The 21700-nt window shown below is 38.4% G+C and overlaps 1 protein-coding gene and 1 long non-coding RNA gene across 2 annotated transcripts; both read left to right on the top strand.

The window, feature by feature from the left end:
• Positions 1-10497, top strand: LOC132770019 (uncharacterized). Its single transcript, XR_009630977.2, has 3 exons — positions 1-131; positions 5385-5459; positions 9696-10497. It is a non-coding gene; the product is annotated as an uncharacterized lncRNA (long non-coding RNA).
• Positions 10498-13884: 3387 nt separating this feature from the next.
• C3H21orf140 (chromosome 3 C21orf140 homolog) lies at positions 13885-14652 on the top strand. The gene has a single exon (XM_060766909.2). The coding sequence runs from the start codon at positions 13885-13887 to the stop codon at positions 14650-14652; it is 768 nt and encodes a 255-aa protein (XP_060622892.2).
• Positions 14653-21700: the final 7048 nt, after the last annotated feature.

The raw sequence follows: 21700 nt of genomic DNA, 5'->3' as shown, positions 1-21700 counted from the left end.
TTGAATGCTATAAAGAAAATGAAGCCACTCCTCTCTTCTCTTGTTCTCTACAAAGAGACGGTTTAAGGCTTGCATTAGGTTTAGTCACAGAAAGGACAGCTCTTCGCACCTGATAGAGACAAGCATGAAGTGTAAGTATATCAGTAAAACCTGAATGCTATTTTACACATTTGGTGATAAAATGAAATACTCTAATGTCTGGCTTTCAATCATAACAATGTGTCTTTCTCTTCTCTATTTCTGCTTTCTTTTTCTTCTGTTGTGCTTTTTATTTTACTCAAACCCAACATTTTAAACTTGATTTTTCCCCACAGCACTTCCAAAGAAAGAAAATATTTAAATATTATATCCACGTAGGAAAAATTATGTGCTCAGATGGGACTTTCAGAATTTGTCATAAACAGAGGCTGGATGGGCATCTGTCAGGGGTGATTTGAATGCAATATTCCTGCTTCTTGGCAGAGGTTGGACTGGATGGCCCATGAGGTCTCTTCCAACTCTATGATTCTATGATTCTTAAAAGTGATAACCGTGTTAATAAAATCTGTGCATCAAACTAATGATATAATAATACCCATAGGTATTACTTATATCTCATTAGATTTATTTGATCCCATTCTCCGCTTTATCAAATGAAATCACAAGAGAGCAGTTATTTATGTGTTGTATACACATTATGGCTTTCCATTTTCAGATTCTTAAATGCTAAATGCTTTTATATTTCTTCTCTGATGGAATTGTTTCTCAGATGGGTATTTTTTGACAGAATAATAATACTAAGGAGAAGCTAATATCGTTTTCTTTCCACAAAGTTATATGGAATTTATTTCAGAAAACCTTTAATAGGAAAAACATTACAAATTATTGCACTAGATAGACACAGCCATTTGATTAGCACTTTAAAAAATAATTCATCAAATGTCCACAAAACAGAGTTTTTATAACTTTTTAAAAGAAAATTATCAGAATGTACCTTGATTGGCTTCAAGTAGAACAGATGAAGTGCTGCTGTACAAAAAAATAGTAGCCACAAATGATGTGAAAACAGCACTTGCAGTGTTTGGTTTGAAGTGTCATTAATCTACTGATGACCTTCATTTTTTTCTTCTTATTTTTGCTATCTGATGGTCCGGGTAGGTGGTATGTGAAAGTGGATTCTTCACTGGTATCAGGAGTTAGTTTTATGTGGGTGAGGGCAAAGAACCCCCACAAAATTAATGTACTGTTAGTACAGTAATGACTTATAGTCTGTCCTATACCTCACCACTGAAGAACGAAGTACAATCATCTCTCCACATTTACTGTGGTTAGGGGCACAGGATCCTAGTGAAAGTGAAAAACCAATAATAATGAAATTGCTATTTTTTTTACAGAGAGATTTCTAGAGAGAACACCTCTCCAGGAATGTGACATTTTCCAATGCAATTATATAGTCAGCTTCTAAGGTTAGTTGACCATAGAGCAGGCATGGGCAAACTTTGGTCCTCCAGGTGTTTTGGACTTCAACTCCCACAATTCCTAACAGCCTACCAGCTGCTAGGAATTGTGGGAGTTAAAGTCCAAAACACCTGGAGGGACGAAGTTTTCCCATTCCTGTCATAGAGTCATACTAGAAGATCTAGAAATTCCTAGAGATGTGTTCTAGGAATTTCAAGGTCTTCCAGCATAATTCCATTTTTTTTTGTCGTATCAGAGCAACCAGTCCATTATATTACATTTCTAACAAAACAAAGCAAACAAACAGAAAAATGCAAAACTTGTGAGTTTGGTAGTTGGTTAAATGTCCTTTGGCCAGTATCTGGCCACTTGGAGTGCCTCCGGTGTTGCTGCAAGAAGGTCCTCCATTGTGCATGTGGCTGGGCTCATGTTGCATTGCATCAGGTGTTCAGTGGTTTGTTCTTCTCCACACTCGCATGTCGAGGATTCCACTTTGTAGCCCCATTTCTGAAGGTTGGCTCTGCATCTCGTGGTGCCAGAGCGCAGTCTGTTCAGAGCCTTCCAAGTCGCCCAGTGGGGAGTTTCTCATTTGGTATCAGCCATTGGTTGAGGTGCTGGGTTTGAGCCTGCCACTTTTGGACTCTCGCTTGCTGAGGTGTTCCAGCGAGTGTCTCTGTAGATCTTAGAAAACTATGTCTAGATTTAAGCGACCAGCATAATTCCATTGGAGGCTGATGATACAATTTTATCATGTTGGAGAACATAGAGATCCCCAGGGAGATGTGTTTACTAGAACATTATAGGTCCTTCAGTATGACTAGAGTAAGTTGACCACAGAATTATGTTGGAAGACCTAGAGATTCCTAGATAAATGATTTTAATCAAATCTATGAATAAGCAAATCTGCAAAAGTTAAACCCATAAATGTGGAGAAACAACTGTACACAGATTGGGTCTACTCCTGAACCAGTTACTGACCTATGAATAATGCAGTTTACACCACAGGTCAATATCTCTACAATTAATTAAATCCAAAATTTGTGTATGAAATTAATACATAATATCAATTTGATATTAATATTCCATTTTCTCTTAATTAAATCAAAATGTAAGCATTAATGCTGCACATACTGCAATCATTCCTGCATATTTATGCCTTTGATGTTTACAGTTTTGATTATTCGTGAATTTATTAAAAACCTTCTCTCTAGATCAGGAATTCTCAAACCTTTTCAGCTACAGAATCCTTTTTGAAGAGAAAGTTTCTCATGTAGCCCCAGTAAATGTTTATATATTATATTATATATAATGTATATATTTCAGGCATGGACAAATGTTTTGACCAACAAAAACTTAACAGTATTTCAGTGGAAGACCCCAGAGGCCATACAGTCCAACCCCCTTCTGTCATGCAGGAAAAGCACAATCAAAGTACCTCCAACATAGGGCAACCCAGCCCTAACAACAACAACAACAACAACAACAACAACAACAACAACAGAGAAACCCCAAAAGCTACCCAGTTCAATGCATTCTGCCATGCAGGAAAAACACAATCAAAGTACTCCCTGAGCACTGGGAGATAAATAGAGTTTTGAAAGCAAGCAAGGTGAGGGTAAAGGATCTTGGTGGAGAGGGGAAAAAAGTTTTGGGGGGTGAGGGAGGCAGCGGGAGGGGAGGAGCAGGAAAGAGGAGAGAAAGGGGAAGAGGGAGGAGGAGGCAGAGGAAACTGTGGAGACCCTCAGTATGCTTCACAGATCCCCAAGGGCTCAGTGGAATATACTTTGAGAACTGCTTCTCTAGATAATCCATTCAGGTGCTATGGCCAACTTCTTTCATTCATGCTAGAGAACCAAGGGATTTCTACAAAGAACACCTCTTTAGGAATATTTAGATCTCAGAGTTTCTCAAACTGTGTTGCTCTGGATGTTTTGGACTTCAGCCCCACAATTCCTAACAGCTGGGATTTCTGGGAGCCGAAGTTCAAAACACCTGGAGGAGCACAGTTTGAAAAACACTGCTCTAGGTCACCCAGTGCAATTCTTAGTTCAGCTTCCAAAGAGTTGTTCTGGAAAACCTAGACATTCCTAGAAAATAGTTCTTTATTCCTGTGGCCCTAACCCCAATGAAAAACTTTTTTGTGGTAAGAGAAAAGACAGCATTCCTCACTCCTTCTCCCCTGCTGAAGATCTCATGAGTGAGGCAAAGTAATTGTGCAATTTCCTTGGCATCATCCTTACAAAACGTGCTTCTGCTGGCATGTCGCCAGTACATATTCTAGTAAATTGCCTTACCTGCATAGGGAAATTGTGAGACAAGCATGGGGGAATGTTAAGGTGATGTAATATGTAGAAGCTACAAAATAATAACATAATAATAATACATTTATTTGTTACCTGCCTCTCTTCACTGCTCAAGGCAGGTTCCAATATGATTAAAACAGACAGATAAAATATAATAATATTAAAATACATATGGTAACATACATAGAACCAAGACCAACACTAATACTAATAAAATGTAGGTTAAAATTCACAGTTTAAAGTTGACTAGGTAGGTCTGCTGGAAGATATAGGTCTTCAGTTGTCTCTTAAATTCTTATAGCTGATTTAGCTGTCAGACCTCTATAGGCAAGTCATTCCATTGTCTTGGGGCAGCTGATGAAAAGGTCCTCTGGGTGATGGTTGCCAGTCAGGATTTGGCTGGTTGGAGTAAGCATCCCCCAGAGGTCCTATGTGCCCAGGGCCAAAACCAAAACTTTGTACAATGCCCAAAACTAATTGGCAGCCAGTGGAGGGACTTTAACATGTGTGTAATATGCTCCCTCCTATATGTTCCTGTAACTAATCTGCCTGCCATGTTTTCAACTAGTTGGAGTTGTCAAAATTGTTACAAAGGTAGCCCAATGTTAAGCACATTGCAGAAGTCCAACCTTTAGATTACCAGTACATGAACCACCACCTTTAGGTCCTCTTATTCTAGGAAGGGGCACAGCCGGCATATCAGCCGAAGTTGGTAATCAGTACACCTGACCGTTGCATCTACCTGTACTGAAATTTGGAGAGATGGATCCAAGAATGCTCCCAAGCTGCTGACACAGGCTTTCAGAGGGAGTGTAACCCCATCCAGAACTGGTTGACACACCTCCAACTCTAGGTTAGGATCCTTGATGACAAGCACCTCTGTCTTGTCTGGATTCAGTTTCAAGTTGTTTTTCCTCATCCAGTCCATTACCTCCTCAAGGCATCAGTTTAGAGGAAACACACTATTCTTAGCTAAAGCTGTTTTTAAAAGCATTGAGAAATATATTTGGATATCATCAGCCTCCTGTTAGCATCCTGCCCCATGCTTACATATGATCTCTCCCATGATTCCATGTAAATGTTAAAAAGCACTGGGGATAGAATGGCACCCTATTGGATTCCACATAACAGCTCATTTTTTGAGGAGCGGCTATCCCCAAGCACCACCTTCTGGAACCTGCCTGAGAGGTAAGACTGGAACCACTGCAACTCAGTGCCTCCAATACCCAGCCCCTCCAGGCTTTCCAGGATACCATGGTTGATGGTATCAAAAGCCACTAAGAAATCTAAACACTGAAATGCTTCCCCTTTCAGTGTTAAGATAGAGATTATCCACTAAGGCAACCATAGTAGTCTGAGCTCTATCTCCTGCTCTGAAACTGGTTTAAAATGCGTCAAGGAAGTGTGCAAGACTACCTGGAGTTGGGGGGGCAACTGCCCCCAAAAGGAAGATTAGACTCTGGTCTGTTGTTATTAAGGTACATGTTAGATAGTGTGGGGTATAGAATTGTATCCCTTTTATTTTAATGAGGCTGGGTATGCATGTATTCATTTGATGAAACAGGGATTATAGCTTCTGCATCATTTTGTTCATTGCATCTGGAAAACTTTTTTAGCAATCAAAGACTGTATTCTACTTTTCAGGAGAAAGGAGGTCTAGAAAGAGTGTACTCCAGAATAACTGATGCCTGGCAAGATCATATAACAGCAGTTCATAAGGTATTTGGCACTAAAATCATATCTTGTTAAGGGACAGAAATGCCATGCTTTTTGATGGGTTTTTATTTTGTTATATTATAAATGAATTAAGCAGACAAAGTGTTCTGGGGTGACCTATATACATTAAAATATACACACTCATGAGTTGGGGCAGTTTGATTCTATTGCATCTCTCTATCTCTCTCTATCTATATCTCTCTCTCTCACACACACACACACCTATCTTAAAGCTAAGTAAAGTTTCTCATACCTCCCTAGATCCTACAAACTTCCATGAAAGAGGTGGAACTCCTTTCCCACTGGAAGGTATCCACACTGCAGAATGTCCGCAGTTTAACATTGTGGCCTAAATACCCAAAGGTACTAAATCCTCTCTGATCTTGGAAGCTAAGCAGGGTTGGGTATGGAAGGGAGACTTCCAACAAATCCAGATGCTGTAGAACCATATTTCAGGAAGGAACTAGCAAAATCACCTCTGAGTATTCCTTGCTAAAAAAAAACTTTAAGATCACCATGAGTTGACATGCTACTTGAAGACAAACACACACAACACTGCTTTAACTGCCATGGCTGTATTCTGCAAAATCCTGGGATTTGCCATTTGGTGAGCCACCATAGCTCTTTGACAAAGAAGGCTAAATACCACAATTGCCAAGAAAGACAGAGTTAGATAAAATTGCCATCAGCAGCAGATGAGACTCTAAGGGTTAATTGCACCATCTCCCAAAATGTACTTTAATTATTGTTAACTTGCATTGCTTTTGCTCTTTGTGAAAGTATGATTATAGTTTCTGTTTAGCATCTTTAGTGCCTGTTTCTTCAAGGGTACTGTTGTGCGCATGTGGTGGTTTTTGTCATGGCCTTGGGCCCATACAATAAACTATGTTGATGATGAAACAATTGCCAAGATTCCATAGGCTAAAATCAAGGCAGTTACAGGGGTGTCAAACTAGTATCATTCTGTGCTGTGGACATACTTGCTGGTCTCTCTGTCCTCAAACCATTTCTGACTCTCCCCTTCTCTTCTCCACCCTGTACCCCTATGAAAAGGAGTCTTTGGAGAAAGGGAATAGAAGATTTACAGAGAATAGAAATTCCTTCCAGCACTGGGTATCTTTTTGGCTGACATGGTTCTTTATGCTTGCATACAATAAACTTAAACTACCTGTTGCTATTCAATGCTCATTATATGAAATGACAATTTCACTCCTTCAACTGATGGACTGTAGTGGCTATTTGAATACTAATGGCTAGTAGCATTCCAGACTGGCCTGGTCATATGCCTTATGGAAGAGTAAACACTACCATTAAAGTATCATAATATCAGAGGAGGAGGAGGAAGAGGAGTTGCCAGGAATAGTAGACCTGAATCATCCAGGATGTTCCTGTAGTTTCACATGGCCAGTGATCACTTACATCAAGACTTCACACACAGGCGTGCACACACACACACACACAGAGTATATTAACTCTGCATGGAAGGAAATGCCTTGCTGTCCACAATCAGAAGTAAGATTCAACATAAACACAGGAGAACAGAGGATATAAAACAGCTGATCCAGAACAGAGGGGCTGGCACTGTATTTGGGACAGGGCAACATGACTGGCTGGAAGAGGAAGAGCCCCAGCAGGAACTGCTATTTCAATGAAGGTTGGTAGTTAACTATATTCTCATCCCAAGGAAACACCTCTTTAATATTTGTGTAAGTCCAGGACTAGTAATAATTATAATTAGAACCGCATCTTTTCAGGAACTTGGCACAATTTCCATATTTGTAATAATACTTCTGAGATCTCATTGTATATTGTCTATGATTTTGAAAAGTTCCAGTCAATTTTTCCCCATGTCAGGAGTGACTTGAGAAACTGCAAGTTGCTTCTGGTGTGAGAGAATTGGCCGTCTGTAAGGATGTTTTCCAGGGGATGTTTGATGTTTTTTTACCATCCTTGTGGGAGGCTTCTCTCATGTCCCTGCATGGAAAGTTGTAGTTGACAGAGGGAGCTCAACTTGCTCTCCCCAGATTCAAACCACTGACCTACTGGTCAGCAATTCTACCAGCACAAGAATTTAACCCATTGCACCACTGGTGCTCCACTCCAGTCAATTAAGAAAGATGCTCATAAGTCTTGAAGTATAAACATTAGGCATATTCCTTCTGGATCCCACATTTAAAAAGAAAATGGTAAGATATTGATGGCATTGGGGATTGTAAATTATATTGTGGTGAAAATATATTATGATATATAACATATGAACATGTTCTGTATTACATTATAGAGAATATAATTATTAGAGAGAGAGAAACGATGAACAAACAGAACTATGAATGCATATTAAGAGCAAAATGTTTCAGCTTTATTATAAAATGTATAATATGAGAAAATACATAATGATGTACCAGAAACATAAAGGTGTGTCTGAAAATATCCGTGAAATGTGAATGCTGAATTATTTGGCTGGGAAATCCCGCCCCCCCCCCCCTTCTGCTTGTCAAAATTGCAAGAGAATATTCCATGAAAGGAAAAAGAATGAAGCTGGTCCTCCAGCCACCACTCTGAACAGCTAAAAAACACAGTAATTACTTTTAATAATAACAACAACAACAACAACTTTATTCTTATATTCCACCACCATCTCTCCAGAAAGACTCAGGGCGACTTACAAACAGCACAAAGGGCCTAAAAACAAACATAAAAGTGAGCAGAATATAAAACAATAAAATAAAACACATGCACATATAAAAAGATCAATTCTGACACATTTCTATGCAAGAGTATGGCATTGCAGCAGGGTTTTTTTTTTCTATTTGAGGTCAGAGGAACACAAGTCATTACTGTAAATCTATTATGTTGGATACTGGAACCAAAGGATAGAGGCATTCTAAAAAATTTCATGCAGCATCTCCACTCTGAAAAGCGAATGAAAACACCTTATTTTCATTGTAGTTGACACAACAATAATTCTGTGTCTTAAGACGAGTTTCTTATGGAAGACAATTTTGTGGGAAAAGGTAGGAGTTGAAGAACAGTAGGATCATGGCTGGGCTTGCTTGTTGGGCTTGCTTGTTGGGTCTGCTTGATGAAACTAGGATGTTAAATTATTCCATACCAGCCACAGGAGAAGTCCTTCTGCATGTCCAAGCAAAAAGGTATTTTATGTGTAAATTGTGAGACTTTTCTGCCTTGGAACACTGCTTTGCCACATGGCAAATCCCATGCAGATTTTATCCAGAGCTTGCAAAGTGTTTTTTTTTAAATCAGCGATTAGTTGCCGTTTTATTTCCAACTGTTTTATACAGTTGTGGGAGTGGAATAAAATGTAATAAGATCCAGAAAGATGCAAATCTTTGCACAACATTTTTAAGGACTGTGTAATACAGGTCTTTTGTATCTTTACAGTGGACAGTAGTTATAAATCTTCTTATCAAAAGTCAGTTTTTGTTATATGTACACTAATAAGTATTTTTGTTATTGTTTTAGCAGTAGTTGCACAGCTATTGTTGTTTTGGGATTATTGTTATTACTGTTGGGATTTTTTTCCCTATTAGATTATTTTTAAGAAGTAAGTAAAACTTTATTTCTATCCTGCCCTATATCCCTGAGGGGACTCCGGGTGGCTCGCAACATAAAAGGCAAATTATTCAGTACCATAAAATACAACAATAAGTTAAGTTTATTCAAATAATGATACAAAACATTCAACAATAAAACAATCACATGAAAAGCAATACAGTAATAACAAAATTACACAATGTCAATAAATACAGGGTTAAAAGGCATGTCAGTATTCCAAGTTGCTAGTTGTCCTGAGTGATAAATCAGAAGGGCAAGATTTAAGGCTGGAATCATGTTTATTACATAAGAAACTGTACTTTCTCAGAGGTTGTACAAGTGCCATCCCTGCCATGATAAATTGTATATCTTCCAACTGCCTTGATTTGGCTGAAACAGCCCTGATAAATTCACTAACATCCCATTTTTCAGCAGTTTTTAAAATGTCCTAGTTTCTCTCTCCTCAACCCTCTTTCCCCCTTTGGCCTCAGCTTAGTCCAATTGCGCTAAATTGAGTTCAAAGTCTGAAAATCATTTGCAGTCAATTGTCTCAACAGGGTAAAGAGTAGAGGATGTTATGTGATGACTAAATGTTCATCTATGTAATATTTCAAATAAATTGAGGCCAAATGTCCGACTTAAACTAACTTTCTTTCTCTCTCCCTCCGCCTTTTGTCTTTGCAGCCTAAGTGGCATTGTAAAATGAATGTCAGCCCCACTGAAGTAAGGTCGGTCCTGAAGAGTTTGCTGTATGTTTATGTTCAAGAAAGAGAGAAAAAAGGGTACCTCAATTACACAAATCCATATCTTCTGGAGCAGGAACAGATTGCCGCTTCTTTGTACATCCTGATAATTGTTGGATTTTTTGGCTTTCTGCTTTTCTCTCTGATGATGAGCAATATTGTTTCCCGGCAACGGGAAAACTACATGGACTACCTTTATCAAGAGAACTTTCCAAGAATGAGAAGAAGACCTCCGCACAATGGAACATTGCCGGCAGCTGAAAAGATATCCATGTCTAAACCTGCCAGTACTAGCCAGAGCCCAAAGACTGATGGCAGTACAACAGAAGCAAGTCTGGAATCAGTACTGAGAAATGTATGAAAGTGGATCCTTGTATCCTGTATGGATTATTTTTAATTGTGGGCATTTTAATTTTCAATATATTTTCATTTAATTTGGCTCATGGAATAGTGGGCCTGAACAATGCCGGAGCAGTTCCTTGTGAGCATCGTCGAGAGTTCCTAACAGCTGGTAAACTGGCTGGGATATCTGGGAGTTGTAGGCCAAAACACCTGGGGACCCACAGATCGAAAACCACTTTCCTAGAGTAAACTGAATGGAAAGAAGTGTCTCTTACTAAACAGTATAATGGGTTTCCCATTCCTGCACCGAATTGTCTGAAGATAGACTATATCAAGCCAAACCTTGTATGAAACGTAATCTACCCATGTATATGTTTGTTCAATGTGTGTGTGTGTGTTTTTATAAAAGAAGAAAATAATCTCTATGTTTTGAATCCAACTTTTGCAACAACAACAAAAAATGTTTTTCATGCTATGGCCTATGTAGGTGCACCTTATTTTTGTCTCCTAAGTATCAAGATTTATGAAGTATTTATTTGTTCATGCTTGGCAGAGATGATTATCCTGAAGGTGTGAAAACAAAATCAAACAACTTGTCCCAGCAAGAGTTTTCACAGTTTTTAAAAAAACCAAAAATATGAAGAGAAACGAAAGTGCAGAGTTTAAACAAGATTTTGAATGAAGGCTAAATTAAAGCCAAAGGCTATATTAAAGTGAGTGCAGAATGAAACACTGCAAGAAACATGAACTGTTCCCTTTCCCATGAAATAAAGCCAAGCCTCCTTCTAATTATTGGCTGCTGCAGGTCGGTTTAGGGAAATCACAGCTGGTGAAGTCAGTATGTAGCTTAAGATTTTAGTAGGCATTGTAAATGCAAAGTGAATTTGGGAAACTTGTCATCTGGGTTAATTAGTTGTCCATGCTGTATTTTAATATGCTGTTGTTTCCTGTCCATCATCATCTTTAGTTACAGGACCATGTTATCGTATAATATACAACTCCAGGTTAGTAAAGCCTAATTTAAATCAAGTCTTATAGAAGACAGAAATGGCTCAAATAGGGGATTATTGTCATGAAATTATAGATATACATAATTCTTCCCATATGCCTTTCCAACAAGACATCCTCTGGCTGTGATTGACCAAAGCACACATCATTTCAGTCCAGTTCTGAAGCAGTCCAACAAGTCGCTTCAGGTGTAAAGAATTGGCCATCTTTAAGGACGTTTGACAGGGGACGCCCAGATGTTTTGATGTTTGACCATACTTGTGGGAGGCTTCTCTCATATCCCCGCATGGTGAGCCGGACCTGACAGAGGGAGCTAATCTGTGCTCTCCCCAGATTCGAACCTCCGTCCCATTGGTGTTCCGTCCTGCTGGCACAAGGGTTTAACCCATTGCACCACCGTGGGCTCCTAGCCTAGGTTAAAGTGCTGGTTTCCCTATCATCTTATCATAGGCTATCATTTGTGGCTGAGAATGATTGTCTTCTAAGGGTAGAGTATTGATGGTGAGTCTGTCAGTGACTGTAGTAGAGAATGTATATTTCTAATAGTTATCCCCTTTCTTCACTTCAACTATGAGAAGAGATAGAATAGGATAAGATGCAGAAAAGGGCAACTTCTATTTTTATAACTTGCAGAAAATGTAGGTATGCATGTGCAGTCGACAATTCTTCCTTCCCCATTCAAGTGCCCTTCAGATGTGGCATTTATACATGGGGAAAGAAGAAGGTTTCAGATCTAACACATAGAATTAAAGAATCTTAGAGTTGGAAGGGACTGCGAGGGACATCTAATCCAACCTCCTTAACCACTCCTTACATTGGCATTTCTTCTCTTTGTCATTCTGTCTCACCCCAACATGGCTCTTATTGTGTCAGAAGCTAATTGAGGATGTAGTTATAATGTATTTAAAACACAAAGTTGAAAAAAAAACTTAGCATTATACTAAATGCCCTTTGACCAGAAGCTGGCCACTTGGAGTGCCTCTGGTGTCATTGTGAAAAGGTCTTCCATTGTGCATGTGGCAGGGCTCAGGCTGCATTGTATTAGGTGGTCTTTGATTTGCTCTTCTCCCCACTTGCATGTCATGAAATCCACTTTGTAGTCCCATTTCTTATGGTCGCCTCTGCAGCTCATAGTGCCAGAGCACAGCCTGTTCAGCGCCTTCCAAGTTGTCCAGCTGTCTGTGTGCCCAGGAGGGAGTCTCTCATATCGTATCAGCTACTGATTGAGGTTCTGGGTTTTCGTCTGCCACTTTTAGACTCTCACTTATTGAGGGGTTCCTCCAAGTGTCTATGTAGATCTTGGGAGGCTATTTCTTGATTTCAGGTGTTGTCTTGCTGGCTGATATGGGCCGGAAATGTCAATGCCTTGGTCCAAGGCAGGGATGTGATTATGTTTTGCATAGTGCACAAAGAAGTAAGCGATGGATGCTGATAGTATTTCCAGGGTTTATTACTAGTCCAGATAGATTTAACCAGATGGAAGATATTTTGCAATCACTGGGAATTTTGTCCTGGCTTTAAAGTCTACTCAGATTTAAATAGAAGGAAATGCCACCCACCCTTATCCCACATACACACACCTACAGATATGACAAGTTGGTTCCTTGTTCAAGGCACTTCCTTCCCAGCTATTTAGTAAGCTGCAGTGTCTGGAGTTTACTGTGCCTTGCCTTTGTAATTCAGGGATGTAGGACTTTATCACAAAAGACAAGAAAATGGCATTGAACCTTTTTATGTGCATTCCACTGCTGGTCTGTCTTCTCCCCATGTCCCTGACTATTAATGGACGAAACCCACCAATAGCTCACAATCCCCCAATGTTCCATTCATCTGTCATGTACGATAGGGTTGTTCCACTGCTGTGCCAACATGCAAGCACAGCAACTGTTTTGTATTTATTAATATTTTACATTTATATTTGCTTCCTTGTGTTTTTATTCCTTTTTATTGTGAAAATAAAATTCTTTAAAAATACAGAACTGTGTGTTATGAGGATTTGTGGAAGTAGAACTGTGGGACCATGAATTGTGCAAATGAAGAGAGGTATGTTATCAAAGTGGGTCATTCCAGAATTTTGTTTATTCAACATAAACGGGCCAACAGAACGTTGGATAAGCAAAAATGTTGGATAATAAAGAGGAATTAAGGAAAGAACTATTAAACGTCAACTTACGTTATGATTTTACAAATTAGGCACCAAAACATCTTGTACAACAAATTGACAGAAAAAAAACAGCTCAATATGTTATGTAGTAATTACTGTATTTACAAATTTAGCACCTAAACATGTATTGAAACAGCTGTGGATCCAGGCGGGAGGCAGACTGCATTGGATAATACAGAATGTTGGATGAGTAAAAGTTGGATAAGCGAGACTCTACTGTATATCCATTATCTATGATAGTGCAACTGATGTGGAATAGCAGCTTGTGCAATAAAGTTCACAGTCTACTTATAACTCTTCTCACGCAACTCTCCACATGCCTTCTTATTAGTGGCTCACTCAAATTCAATATTAATGTATAATACTAAGTGAACAAAACATTTAGCAGTGTTGTAAAACTGGTGGTTGCTCTAAGTAAAAGGAGGCTTGTATTTTACAACAGAACTACAATTACTTTTCTCCATTATTTTTGCCACAGGAACTTGTAAATGCATTGCTTGACTTTTGTTTCAATACAGTTGAGTAACATATGCAAGAAAGGTCCATTGTGAGATCATCATTGTCCTAGACATCATCAGAACTTTATGTGCATTTCAGTTTTATCAGTTGGTCTAAGATGTATCGTGCTGTAAATCCTCTTTTAAAGCACATCATCCACAGGAGTTCCCTTGATGCAGTTTCAAGGAAACAGTGTTTGCAATACTTAAAAGCCCTAAGAAATCTGCAATTTAATGGCTACGACACCATCTATTTAGGAGAAACAGATCTTTCAGAAAGTCTAATAACAGGTGAAAAGGGTTTTCATGAGAATACTCTCAATTGGCCCATATGGACAGTGGTACATGCTGGGCACAGCCAAGGATGGGTGCCATGGAAATACAGAGTGTTTTTAAGGGATGACTTATCCTTAGGGCACCAAGAAGGTGTATTTCAGGAACTCTGTGACTTTCTCGCCATCAACTATGGGAAGTGTGCCATTGTTGTCAGAGAAAGAAGGCAGTCAAGAGGGAAGACTGAAGAGTCCAGCCAGCAGATGGTGCTGAGTGACAATCTATCACCCCCTTTACCCCCTTTACCTGGTTTACTAAGCATCAAATGCTGCCCCGAGATTGCTAATGCAACAGGTCATGAAGTTCTCTCTGTGCCTTTCCCTTTTAGCTATCTTCACCCAATGGAAGCTGCCTGGTCTTCATTGAAATGGTTTATTATCAATAACAGAAAGGAGTTTTCTCTGACCTCCTTGGAGAGGAGCTACTCATACCAGTGCATCCTCTTCAGTGACTTGATTGGAAAGGGAATAGAGAAGATGAGCCCAAACAAGTGGAAGGTGGCTATTAACAAAGTACGAAGATGGGAAAACTACTACTTGGATAAGTTTTCCTAACTTTCTTGGCCATCTTTAAATAAAAGTTGGTCATCTGATGCACAACATTTGCAGGCCCACTCCTTTCTTACCATTCTAGAGCTAGAATGGAAACAATAAACTGGGGGAAAGAACAAATTTTAAGATTATTTTAAATATGGTGATGCTGTATTCATAAAAGTACATTGAAGTAGATGGATCTGAATAAATGAATGAATGAATGAAAACAGATGAGTTAGGTAAATCTATCTATGGAAGTTATATATATGTGTGTGTGTGTGTGTGTGCATGCATGTGTGTGTGTGTGTGTGTGTGTGTGTGTGTGTGCGTGTGTATGGGCAAATAAAGATAAAGGTTTCCCCTTGACATTAAGTCTAGTTGAGTCTGACTCAGGGGGTGATGCTCATCTTCATTTCTAAGCTGAAGAGCCAGCATTGTCCGTAGATATCTCCTAGGTCATGTGGCTGGCATGACTGTGGACAAATAGTTATAACAAATTATGTCATTAGCATGGTGGAGTGGCTGTTGTTTGATCTTCCTCTCAAAGCAGTTATTTGGGGTTGGGAAAAGGCAGAAACTGGTGGTTATTTAATTCAAAATCACTGTATGTTGAATGCCAGGAAAAAAGAAAGGGACTTATAGCATTGTCCTAGCTGCAGAAATAGTTTGGCTGACCTAGAATACTATGTGCCTTGGTTAAGAAGAGGTATTTACGGCATGGACTCTTTTAGCAACATGACTTGAGATAACCCTGAATGAACACACTTAGTGAAAAGAAGAAGCAGAAGCAGAACAGAACTATGAAAGTGAGGAGGGTATCAATACTATTTTTGTATTGTTGGGACTTCAAAAATCCCATTGATTTTAATGAAATTACTCAAGTTGGAATCAAAATTAGATTTATCCTTTGGACTATAATTCTCAGAATCCCCCACCCAACAAAGCCACTTTCTAAGTTCTTTCAATCACGCATCTCTGCTTCAAAATAAAAGAAATTACAAATATAAAACTGGAAACTTTGAAAAAAAAATTATTTTATTTATGTCTAACTTACCTTTCACCCAACATGAAATCCCAGGTAACTCACAAAAACCCTTAAAACAAAATATAGTTAACAGACAATTCAAGAGTTAAAACAATTAAATAAGCAATCATATTTAGAAGCTAATTTAAAATAGCTAAACGTTAGCTGTACCTTCATGAAAATACTAGAAAGGTCAAATAACAAATGTAGTTCAGAGTCAGCTGCTAGTTCATTATGGCTTTCAGTTTTCACAGCTTTTAGTTTTATACATCTAAGAACAGAATTGTGGCAACTAATATTTCATGCGTTAACAACAGAACATTTGAATAAGCAGATGAAATCAAATAATACTTATTGTTAAATTAAATTCCCATGGTTTTCTCTGAAAACATCATATAGCTAATTCTCTCCATTTCCACCAGAAGATATGACTACTGCTATGAACATGCATTTTTCAGATTTATTTCTAAAATTAAAATGCTGAAAATGTTTTAAATAATTTTGTACGAAAATGAGAATTCTAGATGAGAGAAAGAGAGATGTCAACTGTAATAATAAAAAAGCCTAGAGAAGCTGTCTGAAGTATGTCAATCCCAGAACAAATCCACTATATTGGATTTTCAATATGCATTTTATCTGTTAGGAACTACCGATTTTATCTTATTCAAAGACCAACCACTTCAGGCCATTTTAAATATCTTGCTCATGGCCAAACTGATGTTATTGCAATTAAGCACAGTGCTAAAAAATCATCTCAATTATCCACAAAGCACACAACAGTTTAACCATCTGACTAAGGATAATTTAGCTGAAAATCTACTGCTCAACCGCACAAAGGGGAATTTATTATGGAAAACTATATTACAAGCCCTAAGTGATCATTCTGTAGTGCTGTGGGGGAGAACATACATGATATCTAACCATGTTTATTATGTCGAAGGCCCTTTGAAAATATGTTTGGATTGTCCAATTATACGTAAATTCAAAAATGAGCCATGGATGCCTTGATAGCATTTAGTTTAATTATGTGCTTGAAAAATGGATCTGAAGGAGCTGGGAGGAAGCCTCGGGAAATTTTAAGTTTGATTTCACGCAAAATTTGGCAAACTATAAAATCTTAATAACGAACAGTTTGTTATGCTATAAGTTTTGGCAAACTATTATGCACTAAGTTTTCAATGACACACAGAGAGAAAGAAGAAACAAACTTGTAGAGAAACAATGCAAGCAGTAAGGTTAGAGGGAAATGAAAAGCAAAGACTTCTATTACAATTATGTTTAAGCTTTTAAGTACCTAAAATAAGTGCAATGACAAAGCAGTGCTGATACTGACAGATGCCACTTGGCACTAGACACTAATTAAAATCTATAGAGAGATTAAGATGATAAAACCGAACCTCTTGATGAGTTATTACACAGCGGTCTGCTATTTTACATTCCTTTTGAAGTCTCTTTGCTAAGATCAGGAAGAGAAGTTCCTGGGAAGCTGAAATGTTCCCATACTGGTTTTGGATTATGATGTCAGCTTTATATCAATTTATTCTTCCGTGAAGTGATTGACACCTTTGTCCCTTGCAGATACATAAGGGCATGGCTGGAAAATGGCTGCATAGATCAATTTACATTGAAAAGGATTAGAAGATGAGACAGCCCTTGCATCTTTTCTGATGTCCTGTAGATATGTGGCATCATCACTCATCAGTTGGTTTCTGATAGAAGATGTATATCATGTAGTTACACAATAGTGTTCAGGAAATGGATCTGCTTTATTCTTGTCATACCTTTTTATTCACCATTGAACCATCCCTACTTTAAGTTCTGCACTTTATTTCGGCTCATTTATTGACTTCCTCGACAATCTCACCAGTGGTTTTCCCTAGCCCCTCTTCAACTAATTTCTGCACTTTCAATTGGCTCCTTGGGAATTATTTGCACTCATTGAGCTTGAACTCAACTATGACCTTTATCTCAGCCTATTGTTTATGACACTCTTTTTAGGATTGTTTTTAATTGTCTTATGTTTTATTATTTTTATTGAGTGATTTTAAACTATGCCTTTGTTTTTACCTGTAATTGTGGGCTTGCCCTTTATAAGCCGCCTCAAGTCCCCTAGGGGAGATGGTAGCAGTATAAAAATAAAGTTATTATTATATTATTATTATATTATCATCCAGGAGCGTCAGTAGAAGTTTTCTCAGAATTCCACTCAAAAACATTTATCCAACCTAAATTAGACTCGTTCATGCAAACTTTGGTGGAAGTAGAAAAAGAGAACACAACACAGTTTTATGCATGTGGAGATAGTACTCAGTGATGCCTGAAAGTGTACAATGGCCTGCAGGTTAAATTGTATGTCCATTCTAAAATACAATAATTTGAATATATGTAAATCAATTTACATTTGTGAGGGAACAAAAATTAGAATAAACCCAAACCCAGCTCCATTCCCCCACCTCTTCTATTTTTCTGTGCTATATGACATTTCATTCAGTACCACTATGGCAGGGATGAGGAATGTGTAGTCCTCCAGTTGTTGCTAAAATGCAACTCCATCACTATCAGGCAGCATAGCTCAAAGGTTGATGGGAATTCTGGTCCAGCATCTGGAGGACCGTAAAGATTGTCACTCTACAATTCCCTTTGCAGCTTTGCTTCCCTGTTTCTAGTTTTTTGCTCCTTTCTTCTTTATGCCCACTGTCATTTCACTTAACACTCCTCTTTGCTTAGTTTGGCAGCAACAACCCTCAAGCTTGTCCTTCCTACAGCAGTTCATGTGTTATGTGATACAAGGGAAATGTACAGCATGGCTGATAGACTGAAAGCCAACTGCCAACTGCACCATCCACATTTCCATCCTGGAGGAAAAACATTATAAACTAGCATTACAGGATTTATCCCTTGTCTGTTTACATGAAGGAAGTGCGACAGTTCTGTGAGTCTTCTGTTGTGTAGGATTAACTTGGAAGACAGTCCTCTTTTTAGAAAGAAAATATATTTTCAAATGTATATTTAGAAAGAAAGAAAGAAAGAAAGAAAAGAATGAACACATTGAATAAAGAGTGTGGATTCAGCATATGCCTTAATATAAGATCATCATATTTCCAAGAACACATTTTCTTAATGTTGACGTCTATAAAATATACCCTGAGGTGTAGCTAAAGCAGTGAATAAATTGTGATTGACTTCTCAACCTTGAAACACAAGTCTTTTGGCAACAGTAAAATATACATGATCCAACCATATTAATCATTAGTTGAATTCCTTATGACAGGAATATAACATAAAAAAACACATGTTGTCCACAAAAGCAAAAGATTTTCCAACACCAGAGTCATAACAGCAGTGAACTATTCTGGCCTTCAAAATGTTCGCTTGCATCTCTCAGCAGATATAGTTTCTTTTTCCAGATTGCCATATTTTGCTATATTGAGAATTACTTTCATCCCCTGTGGTTTTACCAGCTAGAGCAATTCTGCATTACTTCCACAGGATGGCAATATATACTGTGAAACATATTCAGGAGTAGCCAGGTTGGTCACGCAGCAAAATCCAACAAAATACAAAATCTTCAAATTAGTGATACCACTGCAATGTATAAAATATAAATGCACATTTTCAAAGCTTCCCTGGTTTCTTCATCAGTCAGAGATGTTAAAAGTCATATAGAAGAAAGGCGACGTTGGGTTCACTGGCCTACAGTGGAGCTGAAATGTTATTAGACTGCTATAGCCTCTGCCTGCACTGAAACCCCTCAATATCATCTTAACAACGGAGTAATATCTGAAACAAAATATAGGCATGTGGTTCTAAGAATTTATGAAATTTTTTTAACTAATGAAGAAGACAATGGCACTTAGAAAGATTGCATAATGTGTTTTAAACTGTGGAGTTGGCCGAATAAAGATATCACCACTTTGTGGGTTTTGAATTTTCTAATATACAGGAGCAATTACCAAGACTTATTCCAATATTAAGCAAAAAAAGCTTAATTTTGAGATAATCTGTGCCCCCAGTGGCGCAGTGGGTTAAACCCCTGTGCCAGTAGGACTGAAGACCGACAGGTTGCAGGTTCAAATCCGGGGAGAGGCAGATGAGTTCCCTCTATCAGCTCCAGCTCCTCATGCGGGGACATGAGACTCTAAGGGTCATCTAGTCCAATCATCAGCCATGCAGGAGCCCCCGGTGGCGCAGTGGGTTAAACCCTTGTGCTGGCAGGACTGAAGACTGACAGGTCACAGGTTTGAATCCGGGGAGAGCGCGGATGTGCTCCCTCTGTCAGCTCCAGCTCCCCAAGCGGGGACATGAGAGAAGCCTCCCACAAGGATGATAAAAACATCAAATCATCCGGGCATCCCCTGGGCAACGTCCTTGCAGATGGCCAATTCTCTCACACCAGAAGCGACTTGCAGTTTCTCAAGTCGTTCCTGATATGACAAAAAATAATTCTAAATTATTAAAATACATTCTCAAATTTCAGTGGAGACCTAATCCAAGTATTCACCCAGCATTAGGATAGGATAAAAATGCTCTTCTGCTGCTAGAAAATATTCAATTACCCAGCCCGGCATCAGCTCTATCTTCGTAGATATAGTTATTATGGGTTTGCAAAACTTTGTTTCTAATAAGTCATATATAATTTGTAAGTTTTGTATATGCAATCAAATATTAAGAAATGGGGATGGGGGGAGCACAATAAATTAAGAATCAAAGCTTACCCAATACTTTTTCATTTGTAGTTTGTAAATCTCGGAAGCCTCCCAAAATCAGTTTCTTTTTCAGCACAAGGAAGCAAAGTAAAGACAAAAAGGCTGCCTTTCCTTTTAAAATTAATGCCCTCTAACCACTAAGAGAGGGAAGCAGCAAGGGGAAAGAAGAGTTCGCTGGGAAAGAGACTGAGAAAGAACAGAATTCTGGGAAATGTAGTTTGGGAAGGTGAGAAGCCCTATGCCAGAGAATTCAAAAGGCCCTGCCCTAAACTACATTTCCCCGAATTCTGTTCAGCATCACAAAGCTCCAATTAGGATAGAGGAGAGATTTGTCCTTTCATAGCAGCAGCCAGAGTTCCAATACATTGTTGAATCTGCAAAGAATCTGCAAACTGACTGATACCTCAATACTAGTAATAAATCAGTGCTAGGCTGGGAAGAAATCCCTAAATTGAAGTTCTATTGTTTAATATGAGAGATATTCATTGAGATAGCTATTGTGGCTTTTAAAAAAGGTTTTGTCAAAACCTTTTTAAAAATCCAAAAAATCAGTAGATATATGAATATTTCTGAAACTTGGGGGGAATGATCCCCTGTTATCTCATGTCATTGTAGAGGCAATTCAAGGAGATAGCTCTTGTAGGGTTTTTTTAAAAAGTTGTTTGTAAAAACTGAAAATTCCCTAAAAAATCAATGGATAAGTGAAGTGTTCTGATGGGCTTACAGTGGTAAATGTCCTCTATAACTGCAGCACGTTTCATGCCAATATCTGTAATAATGAGGGAGAAAGGTGCCCCTGAAGTTTCCCCATTGGCATAAATAATTACTTAACAAAAACTAACAAAAAAGTAGTTAACTCATTAGGGTAGTCTTCAGGAATTTCCAACATCCTAAGGCTGAGAGAAAAAAGAAAAGAAAAAAATACCTATTTGGGAGCAACAGAGGGTGCATCTACACTACAGAATTAATACAGTTTTACACCACTTTAACTGCCATGGCTTAGTGTTATAGAAATCTGTGAGCTATAGTTTGCTGAGGCACCAGCATTCTTTGGCAGGCTCACCCAATACTTTTAGTAAAACTACACTTCCCATAATTCTACAGCATAGACTCATGGAAGTTAAAGTGGTATGAAACTATATTAACTCTACAGTGTAGATGCATCCTTAGTTGGGTCAGACTGCAGAGGGAAAAGGAGTGGGCTTAGCAAATTAACTTCCATACAATTCAGATTTGGATCAAACCCTTTCATTTCTTCAATCATGAGATGCTAGCAACATTAGAACATTTCAAACAACCTCTTTTATCATGTTTTACATATAGATAATGAAGCACACAA

Source organism: Anolis sagrei, chromosome 3 (genome assembly GCF_037176765.1).
Source record: "Anolis sagrei isolate rAnoSag1 chromosome 3, rAnoSag1.mat, whole genome shotgun sequence".
In the NCBI taxonomy this organism is placed as follows: Eukaryota; Metazoa; Chordata; class Lepidosauria; order Squamata; family Dactyloidae; genus Anolis; species Anolis sagrei.
This window is presented reverse-complemented; position numbering and strand designations above follow the sequence as displayed.